Here is an 18,049-nt window from a genome sequence, read left to right on the forward strand (position 1 = left end):
TCCCGGACCCCAGCTAAAACGCAGAGGACTGACCCACTCCCTCAGCTTCGCAGGGGGGTTCCGACCCCCTCAAGAATGGAGTGATGTGTAACACCCCTCCCCACCTCCGACTCCGAAATAGACGCGCTCGGATATCTAGAACGGCGGATTTGCCCCAAAAAAGAGCCCGCTCGCTGTAGAATGGAACCACCCCTCCCCCCCATGCAGCCGGAGAATGGTTCACTCCGCGGTTCCAGGTAGCTTGGAAGCGGAAGCTGTCGTCACTTCCCCTAGGCTCAGCCAATGGCGAGGCGGGGAAGAAGGGCGCGCGCCAAAGGCGCCGGTGGCTGGGCTGAGGTGGCTTCCGGGATGGGCCGGGGCGGCGCGGCGCCGGGGCAGGTGAGGGGACGCGGGCACGCAGCGCCCCCTGCGGCCTCCCCGAGCCCCCCGTGTTTTCCCTCCCGTGTCAGAAATGGAGCGAAAGCTCCGAGCCACCGTTTCCCGCGGGGTGCCTCGAGTCTAAAAAGGGGCGACCCGGCCGCAGCTGCGCCCCGCTTCACGTCCACGTTGAAAAATTAAAAGCAGCGATGTGACGTGACCCCAATTCCCTCACGGCCGCGACCGTCGTAGCGAAACGTGCCGAGCGCTAAGTGAAATTAGGTCTCGATTTAAAACGAGCGTTACAGGCGGTCCTCAGACTTACGGCACCGTTGGTTCCTGAAAACGGCGTGTTAAGTCGAAACTCTGTAACTCGGCACCGGTTTTCCCACAAGAAACAATATTATAAATGGGGGATCGGTTCCTGATACTCTCTTTTCACCAAAAATAACCCATCGTTGTGTACTCGATCAATTATAGAGGAGTACTATGGCTACATTGATGTATTTCTATTGTAAATAGCAGTCGTATTGATTTGGAAGGACTTCTCTGAGGTGACAGTTGGATGTTTTGAAGGGCTCTTGGCTGGAGTCTTCCCAGGAGTCGGCTGCAGGTGTTTTTGGAGTCGCGTGCGCTTTCTTATAGAAAGCGTCCAAGGAAGTTTGGACAGACGAGAGATGAGCGACGCAGCGAACTTGTTCACTGACGTGACGTCAAATCGGACCAAGCGTTGTAAAGTCAAAACTGACATCGTACAGTTGAAACAGGGTGTCAGTTTAGAAACGTAAATGCAAAACGTTGTAACTGGAAACATTGTAAGTCCAGGACTGAGTGCCTGTACGGGCAACCCCCGATTAGCGCTCCGAACGGGCCTGAAAAACCAAGCGTTAAGCGAAATTAGTGTGAAGTGAAACCGAAAGTATTTGATGACCGAGGTGGCAGCTGCGAGTGTTATAGCGAAACGCGCTGAGTGCTAAGTGAAATCGGTTCTCAATTTAAAAGGAGCGTTATAGCAAAACAGCGCTAAGCGGGGGCTGCCTGTATGTTCTCTAATAGATCAGCGACGTAATACTGAAACAACGATAAGCGAGGAGTACCTGTATGTATAAACGTTGCTGGTCTGAGCACGGGTTGTGGCAGCTTTGCCTGCTGTACAGGTGACCCCCAGCTGAACGCTGTTTTGCTTGGCGCTATCTTGCTATAACGCTCGTTTTAAATTGAGACCCGATTTCACTTAGTGCTCTGTGAGTTTCGCGGTCACCATCTTGGGTCATTAAAAACAATTGCAGTTGCCGTCTCGGGTCCTCAGATACTTCTGGTTTCACTTAACGCTCGGTTCTTCAGGAGCCAACTCGGAGTGCTAAGCGGGAGCTGCCTGTGTTTCTCAGTAGCAATCTCTCTCATTGGAAATGGGAGCTTGGATCTATGCAGCACCTCTTGTCTCGAAAGAGTCAATCGCGCCTGAAAATTTGCAAACACCTTTTCCTTTACAAATCTTTGTTCTTGAATTAGCCTAATGTGTATGTGTCTTGCGTAGTTTCACAGATTGTAAGGCTGGAAGGGACCTCGGAAGATCATCAGGTCCAGTCCCTTGCACCATGTTCTTATTTTGAAAGTGATCGCTCCATCTGATGTTGTTAGCCGTACTTCTGGACTCTAGCAATCAGTTTAAGGTGATGTAGCTGTGATAGTCCAGGAGTTATGCGAGAGGTAAAAATTCTTGTGGGCTTTATTGCTTCCTGGACCGATTGCATGGTTGGGATAAACATAGGCAAGCTTTTGGGTGTTACAGGACCTTTCCTCAGGCTCTGGGAGAGAAGCAGCTATTTTGCTCTCTGCTTCTCTCCCAGAGGCTTGAGGAAGGGTGCTGTGATACCTGAAAGCTTGCCTGCATCCATTCCAGTCATGCAGTTGGTCCAGTAAAAGCTATTGCCCACAAAAATTCTTGCCTCTTGTACTACATGGTTTGTGGAAAACTTCTTCACGGCTCATATGACCAGACTGGAATTGACCCTCAGCGGTGTGGTGCAGGCACCTACCCTGGAGATCTTCAACAGTTGACTGGACATGCACCTTGCTGGGGTTATTTGACCTCGGCAGTCTTTCCTGCCCAGAGCAGGGGGCCTGGACCCAGTGATCTCACAAGGTCCCTTCCAGCCCTAAACTTCTGTGAATCTGTACTCAAGAAATGTTAGTGCCAGGAATTTTAACACAGGATTTAATTTCTTACAGTTGTTACTGGTTCTTATGCCTTCCATTTGATTTGAGATGGTCTTCATGCTCCTCTTAATGTCAGCTTTTGTTAACCTTTTATAGTAGTATGATGACTGAATTTGTCATCTTACAGTATGTGTTTTCAGTTTGTAAAGATTGTTAATATGCTCTTTGTGTCTTTATGAAGCGTGTATCCATTGATTTCTTTATTTAGTGCCTTGTTTGTCTTTGTCTATTGATAGTATGGCTACTATTCCCCAAAACAACCTCCAGAAGCAGTTAGAGCTTCATTCAGCAAAAGGGGCCTGCAGTAAACTAAGTCTTCCAAAACACAAACCAGCGTGAGTATCCATCAGTCTGCTTTGCTATTCCTCATTAAAAATGGTGCAGAAAAAGTATACTGTAGCAGCCAGCATTTCTAAATTTGGTTTATGATCTGCCTGCCCAAACTAACTGCCAAAAAATTAAACTAGAGAGTAAAATGTTGTTTTTATGCTAACGGGAAGGAGTCCTGACCACTTGTCATGGGGACGTGTGGATCACACTATTCCGAGTATCAGAGTATGAATTATAAACTTTAGTCTAAGCTATGCTGAAAGTAAAAAACATACCACTTAGTTGCTACAGACCTGGTTTTTTTGGTTTTTTTCAGAGGTTTTGAAAACTTCTATCAAAGTCTCTCTGAGCAGTGCTTGTTCAGCACCTTTGAAGACTTAGCCAAAATAACTTGAGATGCATCATGCATTCCATAAATTATGACTTATGTCCATGAAGATGATTTATACAAAATGCCGTGACTATTAATTGTTAACCATTAAAAACCAGAAAGACCATGTGAGATGGGGTGCGTTATGCAGTATTCAATATGGACTGCAATTTTTTTCTGAATGAGTATACAAATTAAGTCACATTGTGCTGTGCATATGTAACTTTTCAATTATTTTAAGTAAACTTCTGTCCTCCGATGCTGGTGAACTATTTTTGGTGTCAGAAACGTACCTTTCTTCCTAATTTTTGAAAAATATGCATATTTTGTGTGAAATAATATATCCCATTATCTTTTTATTTCAGTGGTTTCACTTTCAAAAAGAAAACTCTCGGTAATGCTGTATCTGTCGGCCTTTCCGGTGCAACAAATCTTTCGGCATTAAAGGAGAAGGATGTCAATACTTCCCTGAATAAACCTATTGTATCTCTTCCTGCATCCAAGGATAAACAGATAAAAATCAATGATTTTTTTGTGCAAGCATCCAAGGAACAGGAAATACAACAACTTTGTGAAGACCAAGTATCAACAACTTCATTGGGATGTCTTCAACAAATTTCAAATGATTTGCCAGCTCCAGCAAAGAAGAATGTAAGCAGTGAGCCCTGTGACACGCCCTCTCAGAAAGTAGACTACAGCTGTTCAGCTGATTCTGTTATTACCATAGAAGACGATTGGGACGATATAGATGATTTTGACTTATCGGCAAAGCAAAAGAACTACTCAAAACCATTGGTTTTATCCCCCAAGAGTCAGATTGTAAAAACTAGCAAGACTCTACAAATATCAAATTCCCCTACAAATAGATTATCTAGAGCATCTAGGACTGTAAGCCGTGAGCAGGGGCTTTCAAAACCTTGTCCTTCTGAAAATGGTGTAAAACTACAGAGTGACAAACTGCCAGATTTATCAAAAAGCTCACTGATCTACATTGATTTGCTTCCTGATGATTTGATTCCTAATAACCGTAAAAAGACTTTATGTGAAGATCTTCAAGAGGAGTCTGTAGAAACTATTCTGGATGACAAAAAGAAAGACACTTGTACAGGTAAGCGGTCATCTTTTAATGTATGAGTGAGTTCAAGGGAATATTTTCATGTTTCCACATTAGGTGGCATTCTGTTCTTTCCTGGACACCTAGGTGACCAGTTTTGATTCTCTTTATAGTTGTCCAAATCCCCAAAGTGTTACATATGCACAGGTTAGGACTCTGTTAACATATGCCATCTCTCTGAGTGGAGCAGTTATGTATGCACACAGGAATGGAATGCCAGCGTATGCATAAGTGGCATTTTTGGGGTATGGGTAACCTAATCTGGACATCCAAAGAAGAATAGAATACCTCCGTTGGAGCGCGGTTCTCAGAAGGGCAGAACTCTGGCGGATGTAGATGTTCAGGTAGGTGACACATCGATTTTGCTGTAAAAAATGCCGCTAGTCAAAAAAAATGTTCTGAATTTCACAACAGTGGGCTCTTCTTTCTAGACAGAAGAATAAACATTGTGTGTCTGCCGTTGGAGTAGGAAGATGTCCTTGTAGTAGCCTCCAGGAGCGGGAAAAAAAAAAAAAAAAGGGGGCACCTCTGGAAGCCTCACTGAAAGCCGAAAAGGTCAAAGCTCTGTCTGGAGCATTAGGGTAGCATGGCTTACAATGCCGATTTCTGTAGGCCTCACTGAACATAGGTTGCCAGTTTTAATTCACTTGGACTGCTTTCAGTTTCCAGTAAATTGCAGTGTAATATTGAGAGGTCCTGAGCAATACAAACTAATTTGTATCTATTTATCATTTTAATTTTATTTAAAATGCATCAATTGGGAGTTTGAATTATTCTTGTTAACATTTGCACCATTTCCTTATTTAAAAGCTCACTGTTTCCTTTAGCTTCTCTGTGTTTAGAGTGTCTCGATTTGCTGTGAGGTATCTTCCTGTTTTTCACTTGTGAAATTAATATGTACTTAGACAGTAATTTATTGATTCCTTAGCGATTAACAAACTATACATCATTATCATCTCACTGTTAGTAAGGTGTGAGGGTACTTCAGGAATCCTTCAAAAATACATGTTTTAATTTTCACAGAAAAGGGGAAGTAATCACAATAAGTGAGTTAGGACAAAATTATTTAAATAAGCCAGATATCCTTAGGACTTGTCTACACAGTATTTCATAGTATACCAACATAGTATGTAATGCAGGTTCCCGTTGTCAGCAGTGATGCAGTTATTTTTGCATAAAGGCTGCCTTACGTTAAAATTGTAAAACCATATTTGTCTTCTCGTTTATTAAAGTTCAGGTGTGTACTTATTTAATAAACTATCTGAAACACAGTGGTTTTGCTTTGTTGTTCTTTTCCTGGTTGAATTTTAGGTTTATTCCAAATTTGAAGCTACAATCTTGCTCAGTAATTTTAAAATATCTTTTCTGTTCCAGCTGATGGAAAAAAACAGAATAATGGCAAAGTACCTCTAGGTGAGGATGAGGAGGACAGCCAGTCACTGAAAGAACTAGATAAAGGATGGGTTGAGACGCTTGCAACCACTGGGCTTGATGAGGATGATGACTATCTAGATATCATTCCACCCTCCCCAGAAGAAGTGTCTTGCATCTCAGCGCCAAAAAAAAACAATAGGTAAAGCAAGGCTTACTAACTGAATACTTCTCATTAGAATGTTTTAAGAATACTCTTGTAAAATCTCCACTTGTTGGTTAAATTGACTGGATGGACAACTGTTCCCAAGACTTTCATTCTTGAGCTAATAGCAACCTGGCAGTTGGCAATAAGGATTTTTTTATTTACACAAAAAAATGTAAAATCTGGTTGAGAGCTGGGTGGGTGAAAGACTGACTGATTTGGTTACTTGGCATATTGATATCTGTGTCTTAATGACTTGTCATTTTAACGCTGGCAGTTTTCTCAAAGAATCCACTGTTGAAGGAAAACCAGCAGTAAATACCACTTGGTCAGAACCCAAGAAAACCACTGCAAAGCAGCCCAGCAATGGAACCAGTACAGAGAATGCAGGTAAAAGAAATACTTCAGCTGAAACTTCTATGTATCAAATCTCTCTTGAAGGGTGTCCAGCTCCTTGTGTTTTAGGTTTGTCATTTGCTGTCCTACAGAAGGAGCACTTGTTAATGGTGAAAGCTCGGGAATAAGAGGCAGGAGACTTGGGGCTTAGTTTTCTTTCACTCTCTGCCACTGCCGTATTAGGTAACCTTGGATTTATGCAGTTAGATTTTTGATTTCTTGGTACCATATTGAAATGACTTGGACCTGATTTTTCAGAAATGATGAGCGTTCAGAAAATGTTAAATTAATTTTCCAAAATCAGTGATCACGAAAAAACCAAACCAAACCTGAGTTTTAAGTGCTTCCTTTCCTTTCAATTTCCGCATGAGACAAGGGGTGTAGAACTACATGTATAGACATCTTCAGTTCAAGAAATGCAAGATGCTTAAAAAAAGTGAGCTATTTCTGTTAATGCAACATAGGACTGTGAATTTAAACAGACAGCTATCTAAACATCGCTTAAAATAAGGTAAATGTTCTTGTGATCTACATAAGATCCACGTGTGTTGATTGACATCTCATGAACATGTTTAAAATACACTGATACTGGTATGTATTACATTTTTCCTGTCTCTTGGGTGATGCAAGTTATGTCTCTTGGCATTGCCTGGGAACAAGGCTTTATTAAAGGATGGTGTATTAATTTGCAGATAAATGCTTACCTTGGGAACAGCAGCTCTATAACGTGATGGAAAATATCTGTAAACTGGTGGATGCTGTTCCAATACTTGAACTTAAGTCTTTGTCCTGTGGGAATGATCTTCTTTGGCAGAGAGATTGCAGGTGTGTTTTAATGAAAAATCTTTAGTTTCTCTGTATTTTATGCATTGGTACTTGTCTGTAGGTGTCTCCATCACATAGGTAAGGTGGCAGGAAATACTTTTAATTGGTGTAGTGTGACTAAGGGGGAAAACATGTCCAATACAGAAATGTTAATGTTTTGGATAGGATAATTAGGGAAGGTAAAAACAGGCCTCAAAAATCAGATCTAGACTTTTATCTAGTCCAGTAGTCTGTCTTTTGGCAAGTGGTTGGTAGTAGTTATTTCAGAGGAATCTCTTAAGAATGACTTAATAGGCAGACATAGGATAATCCCCTCCTTGCCTTCAGTCACCTAACTTCTACTCTTCTGCAAGTATGCTGCTGCATTCCCTCTTAGTAGGAGTTTTGGACTTAACTGCTGTCTGCTCTGCTATTGTTACCCACTTCAAGCTCATTTGTTAAATTCAGCAAGATACCTGCTCTTAGGGCTCTGCTAGACCTCGCAAAACTCTACAGCACATTAAAAATACAGAGCCCATGTAAATGTGAATTTCTCAATAAAAGCATGAAATGGACTGCTCATCCTGGCTGTGTAGGGACCTGGAGATGTAGCAGGTGATATATTATCCAAACTTTGTATGGCTTGCAAAACTAGCATAACATACAGACATTGAAGTCTACTGTCAAACCTTTCTAACATTGGTCTTAACTGTTCCAAGCAAGTGAAATTTATTTTGGTTCTGTTCTTAGCCGCCAGACGATGGGAATTTTCCTAGCTTGATATTTAAAATGTTGCTATATATATTGTAACTAACTGACTTCTGCTAGTAATGTTTTAAAAAAAATCACTCAGTTTATTTAGATTTTAATTAAGTTCTTTGTGTTGTATTTCCCTTTGGCAACATACCCTTCTTCTGAAAAAGGAAGAGTAGAAAACATTTATCTGTGTTGTAGGACTTGTCATTTTAACATTATCTTTTTTTTGTTTTCCCTCCCCACCTCACCAGGAGAAAATTGTTAACTAATCGCACAGATGCAAGCAAAAGTGGTGCAAATATCCTCCTTGCCTCAACCTGGAAACCCTGTCCTGGACGTGATACATGCATGAGTGATGACGTTCTCCTTCCGTTAGGTCAAAAAAGCATTTTGAGCCCTGAGGGAAATTCTTTCAAATTTACAAAATTTACTTCTCCGCCTTCTGGTGCTGTTAATAAAAGTTTTCTCTGTACAGAAAAATTTCACACTCTAGATACCTTGGATACATCAGATGCTTTGCAGCATATTGCACCAAACACCAACATCAGAGAAAACACAGGATTTTGTTTTTCTAAGCTAGATAGCAAAGAGAGAACATCACTCAGCTTTGGCAATGACATGTCACCTCTCAGCCGTAGCTGGTGTGAAAAACCAGGGATGGAAAAGACTGCAAGCTGGCATTTATCCAAGGTGCCTGTCACAAGCACTGCTTTGAAAGTGCAGAATCACTTTTCTGCTGGCGCTAATGGAAGAGCAGGGGACCATGCAGAAACAACAAGGGACATAGACTTTGAACTTGATAATTTTGATATTGATGATTTTGATGAGGACTGGGATAACCCTCTAAACGATTCAGTCCCTGACCAGCCATTATACCATCCCATCAGAGAAGGTCAGCCTGCTAAATCGTTGTCAAAGCCAACTTTTACAGCCAAGGGAATTAACCATGGATCTAATCCTGCTGTTTCCAAACCAAACTCTTTCATGTCATCCAGAAACTGTTCAGGTAAATTATGATAAATAGTTATGAAATCAATGCCAGTAAAGTATTGTAAACAGTAAAATTAAGTAATTTACTACCGACTGTAAGTACATTTTGTTGCTGTGGAAATGTAAGTGCATTCTTGAATACACAGTCACAATTTACAGGTAATATGCTTTTTTAATCATCACACTTGTATCTACATGTGTTTGCTGTACAAGTTTGACTGTTAGCAGCTTCAGTTATCTAAACGTTGAAGTGAATGGTTTCCTGAGCTTTAACAGTTTCAGGACTGTAACTCTAAAATTTAAACTATGGTATTCGTTACCAGGGGTCAGCAGCCTACAGCTCTCAGACTGGATCCGGCCCACAGAGTTCAGATCCAGTCCACAAAGGTCTGATTTGGTTTGTGGGGTAGGTGGGGTGCCAAATTTAAAGGAGCTGTGATAAATCACCTACTTAGTCTCCTGCTCTATGCCCTCACTTTCAAATTTGCTGTTCCCCTTTGGCACCTGGTAACCAGGGAGGCACAGAGCAGGGTGCAAATCAATAGCAGGGGACCAGCAGTGGCTGGGTTGCAAGCACCTGGCCCACCACTCTAAACCTGTGGTTTTCAACCTTTTTTCATTTGCGGACCCCTTTAGAAATTTTAAATGGAGCTACAGACCCCTTTGAACTGTAAGGGTGGGTATTCACATACTTTTGATTGATCGTGGTAATCTGTTGCAGACCCCTTAGACATAGTCTGCGGACCCCCTGGGGTCTGTGGACTACAGGCTGAAAACCACTGCTCTAAAGGGTTGCAGACCCCTGTCTTAGACTATAACCAAGTTAGTTCTGCAGTATAGTCTAATGACACGTACTTGACTTGCTAAAACCAACCTTAATCTTTCTGGTAAGATACATGGGTCACATTCTCTGTAATTGCTTTCCTGTGGTTGATTATAGAAGTGGGAGAGAAAAAAATAGTCCTTCTGCCTTTATATCAACCACAGGAAAGTGGTAAAAGGTGATTTGAAATGTGCAAGACTGTCTTTGCCTCCTGTATCATGATGCCAATCTCCAGCATAACTTAAGAAAACGTTGTAGCTGTGATAATGATTTTCATCCTAAACACCCCCACCCCTTGGTTCCTGCCTGCCCCAGGCTATTGTGCTAACTGAAATTCAGCATGTTTTGGCCCAACTCTGGAAAGCCTGTGCATGTAGATAGGGGTTACAGCGGAGCCATTCTGTTATTACCCAACTCAAAGATTACTTCCATTTTTCTATGGTCCTTTTGAGCTACTAGGGCACTACAGTGGGATTGGGGGTATGTAGTGGAACTTGCCCCAATGCTCCTTTTCATGGAGTTCACTTGCTGAATTCTGTTCCCTTTTATGATTTTTTTTAAAACACCCCTTTAAAAATGACCCCATGAATATATGCAGTGGAGAGAAGGTTGTAAAAGGCCATGGGTTTCATATAACAAAGGGTACTTATGGCTTTTAAGGTTTTATCTTTACATCTCAAAATATTTTATAGATGCAGTGCAGCAGAATTCAAAATTTGTTCTCAAGCTCTTTATATAATTCTCTTCAGATAATTCATATATTTGTGGTGAGAAACAATTGAAATGTTGGTTTAGCCAGCTACATTACATTTTAAATCGAAATAGTGTATTTGTAAAATGTGCCTAGTGGAATTTGAACTCAACCTTGAAGGGAGCTGACTTTTTGGGTTACGCAGTCCTTGTTTGACAAGAGAATCTGGATTAGTCACTTTGAAGGGATCTGTATTGCTTTAGGAAGCATAAACTAAATTGTGGGTGACTTGCAGAAATTAGGGAATGTTCTTCTATTCTTTCTTTCTATTCTTTTCATTAAGTAAAAATAATGCAGCTTTTTACTTTGGCAGGCAAAAAATAAAGGTACTCAACTGAATTTCAGACCATATATTTCTTTGTTATTATCAGATGTCAAAATAATTTTTCACATGGTTAATGACGGTCTTAAAAAGTAAACTCTAATGCTACCGCTTGTCTGTGATGGAATCCCTTAGATCCTAGGCTGAATTTGGTCCTGTTTGATATGTAGGTATATAGAAGGATACCAATGTAAGCCAAATAGGCAGAAGCAAAGTCCAGTGATAATTTTCACTAATTTTCCTTTTCTGATAGACCCATTGCTCAGAAATCCAGCACTGGATCGGTTCAGAGGCTTCACTTTTTCCCATTCCGAAGAAATGTTGAACGTGTTTCACAAAAAGTTTGGTTTGCATAGTTTTCGGACAAATCAGCTGGAGGCCATTAATGCTGCTTTGCTGGGTGAAGACTGTTTTATTTTAATGCCCACTGGTATGTATCTCTGTCAGATGGAATATCTTTGAAGCTTTATGAGTTTGCACAAACTTGTTATAAATAAGCTGTGCAGATCCAGTTCAGAATTTCTGGCAAGCCTAGTAAACTCCCCATATTTGTGGAAATGGAATCACATTATCAAGCTCCAGAATGTTGTATGCAGGATTACTGATATTTGGTTGACTGGCATTTGTTTATGCTTTGCAGTATTTAAAGCTTTGATTTCTGTAATCAGAGCTTTGCATCCACACATGCTTGTAAGATTTTAGGTTTTGAAATATCTGTCAGTCACAGGATGAAATGTTTTTGGAAAATGATGATACATAAACATCACTTTTAAATTACTAAGGCTTTGGATATGTGAATGGAGAGATGATGCTTCCAGGCACAAACCTAGAACTAATTGCACCGTAACAGACATGCCCCAAAAACCTGAGGGTAAATCTGCCACTTGGGGCAGGGCTGCACTACTTCTAGGGGCTTGTGTTTTGTGTTTGTAGCATTTAAAAATCTGGATAGCTGATTTGCTGCAGGTTCACCTGCTTGTGTGCCCATGGCCCTAGGGATCTAGAGTGCATTCCCACTGGTAATAGAGTTGAAGAAAGCAAAACCTTAAATAAGGAAATGGTACTCTAACAATTAACTTTAAAGCATGCATTTCAAGACAACTTAGACTTTTAAAGCAAAAACTTTGTTTTATGTTAAATGTTTAATCCATTTCAAGCAGTTTTTTTAGATAGGAAACTCATCAGATTTAACACTAAGTGCGCTATCTAGATTTTGCTTGTTTCTTTCCATTTGCACAATGAAAATGTTTTCATCATCTGGTTTCATTCAGTAACAGACTTACAGCTTCTGTAGGAAAGTGTTTTTTGAAAAACCAAGACTTTAATTCAAATAAATCATATTCTGACCAGTCCTTAGGGCCTTCAGTTTTTGTAAAACTTAATTTGATCACCTAAATTTTGAGGAAAACATACTAATTTTAATACCTTCTTTCTACCCCTCCCCTACCACAAAATGACATGTTCTGCATTGCACTTCATACAGGTGGTGGTAAAAGTCTGTGCTATCAGCTGCCAGCTTGCGTGTCTCCTGGAGTCACTATTGTAATCTCTCCACTGAGGTCACTAATAGTAGATCAAGTCCAGAAGCTAAATACATTGGATGTAAGTTCAAATAGTTTAACATGTTATTTCTTCCCAGATAAGAATTGAGTGCTTAAAAATTTGAAATGTTACAGGTACATTTTATCTTTTGTTATTCATTTGTTGTGAAGTGTCTGTCTGTTTCAGTGAGCAATTAGTAGGGATGTGTATGAGAAATGTCAAGGGAAAGGGGTAGGGGTTTGCGAAATGAGCCATATTCGATTTGGATTTGGCCCAAATCTGGAGACAGTGATTCAATTAGTTGAGCATCCCACAGGAGCGCAGGTGGGGGTGTACTTCTAGTCCACTGCCGAGCACGCGGGGGCCCCCCCCGCCCCCCGGCTCAGCGATTGGCTGCGGGGGGGACCCCAAGTGCCCCCCCAGACCCAGGGGGCACCAGTCGCTAAGCCCGGGGGGGGGGGTGCATGTGCACTCCCTGGTGGACCTGCAGTGCCTCTGGTCCACTTCTGGGTCCACCACCGAGCCTCACGGGACCCTCCCACCACACTCCGGTGGGATGCTCCATCTGCCCCACCATCTCAGCGTTCACAAGCCACCTGGTACTTTGAGGTATGTAGAAAAAACATTTAAAGCTGTGTCTATGTCCGAATTATTGAATCTCTCTGAATCTAATCAGAACCCTCTGAATCAATTCGGAGAAATCAAATCAGGAGACGCTTTAATTTGGATTCGGAGATTTGGCCGCCGGATCGAATCAGTGACCAAAGCTTCACACAGCCCTAAAAAGTAGTCATGTCACTCAATGAGAAATTGGATTAATTTGAAATAATTGGTAGTTTAGTTGCGGAGTTGAGCTAGTTGACCTATGGAGGTCCATTCCAGCCCCATTTCTCTCTGGAAGGCAGAAACAGATTGTTAGAATTTACTTTTCAAATATGGGTGCCTAAAAAAATTAGTTTGACTTTCCAGAAGAACCAAGTAGCTACAACTCCTGACAATAGTGGTAGTTCTTAATGGGAGAAAAGTACAGTAAAAGCTCTGTTATCCGGCATCCCCTGGGAACAGGGGATGCCGGATAACAAAATATGCCGGTTAATTGAGTGGCCCCAGCCGCTGCTTCTCACATCGCGTCTGGGGTGTCCCTCTGCCCCTCCCGCGGCATTGCCGCCCCTTCCACAGGGCTCTGCGGGCCCCACGGGACAGGGAGGCGGGTCCCGCACGGCCCTGCGCAGCCTGTTATGCCCCCAGGCCGTGGGGGCTTGCCTGCTTTGGCCCAAGCCATGGGGGCTCGGAGAAACCAGAAGTGCCACAGTGGGCACTTCCAGTTGCACTTTATCTTACAAACCAGCATGCTGGTTAGTGGAACATGCTGGCTTGTAAGATGCCGGATAACAGAACTTTTACTGTATACATGGAAGCCGTGTATAGTCATGGCTGTATTGCCAAATACAGCAGAGGACTTGGGGGATTTGTGGATTTTTCTATATTTTTTTTAAATGTGTTGCTGAAATGTTAATGTCAGCTTTTGTTTTTACTGAAGTAGGTTTTTAAAAATGTTTTGGGGACAAAATCCTTGACCTCGGCCACACTCAGGGATGCAAGGGAATATTTTACAGCTTCCTGATCCTAGGGTCAGTCCTAAGCCCTAAAGCTGCTCAAAGGTGTTCTGCATGCAGTCCTCCAAATTACTGCATGCCATCCGGTGACACCTGCAGCATGCTGTGCCCTGACCACCTTGTGCCAAGCATTCCCTGCTCGCCAACCAACTGCTATGCTGAAGGCTGCAGGTGCTGTGCTATAAGACACTGAAATTGGATGTCTCATTGCCAGGAACTTGTCCACACTGAGAGAATTTGTAGTTGAGGAGCTGTTACTGTCTCTTCCACCATTTGAGCAGTAAATAAGCAGAAGATCTCTGAGGGCCAGAATAACTTTAAAATTATGTCTGTCTATATCCTTACTTTGAGTCTATCAAACGATGCCGAAATAAGCTGTTACAATTAACAGGTGCATCTGGTTGCTCCTGTGATGATAAAAGTTGGCTACATTGCTTAAATTTGAACAGTTTCTGTGTAGTTAGTTTTAGGGATTTAGCTCACCTATTTCTACAGAAGCAGGAAGGCACATATTGCTTCACAACAGGTGATGGGTACTCCAAACATGGCTCTCTGCGCCCCTTTTAAAATGCTTAAGAAGTATGTTTGTCTTGGACCTAGGTGATATGAATTCTTTTTTCATAGCAGAGTTTAATCCATTGTTACAATGTATTTTGTACACTGGATGCTGTTGAGGCATAGTTTAATTGCTACTTTGGGCAGCGGCCGTGACTGTGGCGTAATATCACTGGGTATTTGTAGACAGTAACAAGATATTACTTTGATCTCATAATGCTCTGAACATTCTCATCCTATGATTTCAAATCATGTTACAAACAGTATGTTACTTAGCCTGTTAACACACCTGCCAGATAAGAAGATATTGTTACAGCTATTTTATTGTGAAAAGAACTCAAGTGTAAAAAAAAAAGATTTATGGCTTGCTAGATTTGCCTGGGCTTCACTAATGAACCTAGGAGCAAAGCAGAGGAGCTCTGATTCCTGGCCCCTTGCGCTTGCCACTAGAAAAGGGCCTGTGCGCATGTTAAATGGCAAGGGTTTAGGTTGTAGCCGTGTTGGTCTAAGGATATAGGCAGACAAGGTTCCTTGGGTGAATTTGATATCTTTTATTAGACCAACCCAAATAGTTGGAGAAAAGTTATTAAGCAAGTTTTTGGGTTCAAAAACCCTTCGTCAGGCTAAGGAAGTTTCAGCAGTTGGTGTGTGCTCTTCCTGGATGGAATGAAAAATTTTTAAATGGCAAGGTTTTTAAGTGTTTATTTGTATTTAACATCTTCAGGGTTTCTTCATATTCTGCGTTCAGTAGTAGTATGTATGAATACTTGCAACTAGATTTCGTGCTATGTAATGAAAGTACTTCTTAATTTAGTTACATGTCAAAAGAAATCTGAAAGAACCATTTCTGTTCTGTATTGCAGATTTCTGCTACATATCTGACTGGTGATAGGACTGATGGTGATGCTTCAAAAATTTATATGCAGCTGTCAAAAAAGGATCCTGTAATAAAACTTCTCTATGTTACTCCAGAGAAGGTTTGTATTTATTTTAAAGGCAAAGGTATCAAGGCAACAAAAGAGTATTTTACTAGTTTGGTTTTCAAGGATTATTTTTAAATGGCCATATTAAAAAAAGAATGCAGCAAACTTCTACCAGGAAATGCACAAAGTCTTATGGAAAGATAAGACACCAGCACCTTTACAGATTTCTGTCAGGCACTTTCTGATTGTAACTAATATGAACCAAAGAGCAGCCAAAAGAAAACGTAACCAGGTAAGGGATGAGAGCTGAAAGTATATTATAGTTGAAAATTGCCCAATCACTCATATGCAGGCTGGATTGAAACTTGTTCTCCCTGTAAAACCTAGGGCTAAATTTATATTTCACCTTGACACATGTAAGGGACACTTACGTAGCCATGAAACTGTTATAACTTAAAACCCATAGTTGTTGTGTTCCAGAATGCATGTGAGCCTGTTCACCATGGTTAAAAGTGTAATGGATCTAGTAGTTTTACCCTTTCTTTTAAGTATGAATTCTTGCAATGATTTTGAGAGAGAGATCCGAGGGCAAAATAATATTTGCTTTTCAACCACATAGGTAATGGGTTGTGGATCAATATTAATATCCTGATCCATTAATTTCCTAGTTTAGGAAACATTCATATGGGAAGTGATCTTGATTATTTCAGGATAGCTTGTCTGAGAGACTTTTAAAACTGATAAGTGTAGGTGAATGTGTCTTTCTTCACCTTTTCTGGATTCATTGACAATTTTTTCATCTGTTTCAATCATAAAGTGTCTCTTTAGATACTAGCCACAGAAGTTATGGGAATCTCTATAGTTTCTTGCATAAAAGGAGCTTTGACCATGTGGGGAGGTGTTGGGGTGAGGGGAAGGATTGTTTTTAGTTGCACATTAGTTTACAAGGTGGTGTTCATGACAATCTCAGTCTAAGAGTGTCTGCTATTAAAGACTGCTTTAAAGTGTTTCTGCATGAAATGTAAAAACTCTCTTTACTGAGTCCAGTAACCTCTTAAAAAGGGCGACTTATGGTTTAATGTTTGTTAACAATGTTCTTCTTGGCATGTAGGTGTGTGCAAGTGGCAGACTGATCTCGGCCCTGGAAAACTTGTATGAGAGGAGACTACTGGCACGTTTTATTATTGATGAAGCACACTGTGTTAGTCAGGTAAGCATCTATTGCTTCATATTTTGCAATACTAAAAAAGTTCAGAAGAGCTGGAATATTTTATTCAGGAAAATGTAAAAAGTTTAATTTTCTTCTTTAAACTAGTGGGGTCACGATTTTCGACCAGACTATAAACGGCTGAATATGCTCCGCAAGAAATTTCACTCTGTTCCTATGATGGCTCTTACTGCCACTGCCAATCCCAGGGTACAGAAGGATATCCAAAACCAACTGGAGATGCTGCAACCACAGGTGTAAGTTGTTTGGTAGTTCCTTGCAGAGAAAAATGTTCACTTCCAACTTGAAAAAGGAGCCTATGTAAAAACACAAAGAAGTTGCCTAAAACCTGTAGTTGTATCTAATGAAAATAAATGCTTGTAATTTTTAAGAAGTCTTAAAAGCAGAAAAACCCCCACATGAACAAAATAGAGATTTTAAAAACTTCTTCCACCATTTGGAGGGAGCAAATGCCAAATATGATATCATGAGACTTCCTTATTAAAGGATGCGAAGAGTAGGTTATTTTAGGCTTGTCAAAATCTTGAAGACTAATATAGAACATAATGTGGAAATCCAACCGGGGGGAGGATGGCAGGGATTTTAATGCTGAAAGTCATAGAGAGAAGGTGCTAGTTTGACTCTAGACTGTATTGAGCCATTTGCATTGCATGTGTTAGCAATTTGCCCTCCTTGGTACCTATTTACCTCAAAGGTAAGGTAAAGTAAGGTACGACTCAATGTGGTAATAAACCAGCCCATAGTTTTTTTTTAAGCATCGGACTTGTTAGTGCTAGTGAACACTGTCTTAGAAGGTAGAGCAGCCACATTGCAGTGAATGCATTTGTATGTTTTGGCGCCTTAGAACCTATCCTATGCAGGGGGTCAGACTCGATGATCTGTTGAGGTCCCTTCCGACCCTAACATCTATGAATCTATGAAAACCTTGCAGTCCCCAGTAATCAGCACTTTGCAAATCAGTACTGAAAGTTTCACGTGAAGTGAAAGTGTTTTTTTTTTTTAAATCTTATCACATGTTTATTGAATGCTAAGCCTTACCTAGATATCTGGGCTTTTTATGGTCAGTGTGAACATATAATTTAAATAAATGTTTTCTTCTGTGCTTCATGCCCTGAAGAGTACACATAACAATCTCCACTTCAGAAGTATGTTTGTATTGTAAAAGAAAAATGATGGTAGGAACCTGTATTTAAAACCCTGCCCAGACAACATATATGTCCTGCCTGTGGCACCACTTTTGACCTACTGGCTTACAATGGTACAGAAAGTTGACCATTTTTCTGCTTTCAGCCCCAGGACACATCCATTCTAGCATATGTTGAAGTGAATGCAGTGGGGGCAGTGAATCCCAGCAGGGCCAAACAACGTTAAGAGTC

General features: G+C 41.0%; 1 protein-coding gene across 1 annotated transcript in view; it reads left to right on the plus strand.

Annotated features, from left to right (window-relative positions):
• BLM (Bloom syndrome RecQ like helicase) overlaps window positions 1–18,049 on the plus strand; it is a 32,382-nt gene continuing 14,333 nt past the window's right edge. Inside the window, 12 exon segments of the mRNA XM_025212479.1 lie at window positions 1–236; window positions 2,814–2,912; window positions 3,643–4,385; window positions 5,766–5,964; window positions 6,245–6,357; window positions 7,056–7,188; window positions 8,175–8,929; window positions 11,063–11,239; window positions 12,293–12,411; window positions 15,386–15,499; window positions 16,557–16,655; window positions 16,761–16,909. Of these exon segments, the coding sequence (XP_025068264.1) occupies window positions 181–236; window positions 2,814–2,912; window positions 3,643–4,385; window positions 5,766–5,964; window positions 6,245–6,357; window positions 7,056–7,188; window positions 8,175–8,929; window positions 11,063–11,239; window positions 12,293–12,411; window positions 15,386–15,499; window positions 16,557–16,655; window positions 16,761–16,909 (2,756 nt within the window). The 5' untranslated portion in view covers window positions 1–180.

Source organism: Alligator sinensis, unplaced genomic scaffold, assembly GCF_000455745.1.
Source record: "Alligator sinensis unplaced genomic scaffold, ASM45574v1 scaffold407_1, whole genome shotgun sequence".
NCBI lineage: Eukaryota > Metazoa > Chordata > Crocodylia > Alligatoridae > Alligator > Alligator sinensis.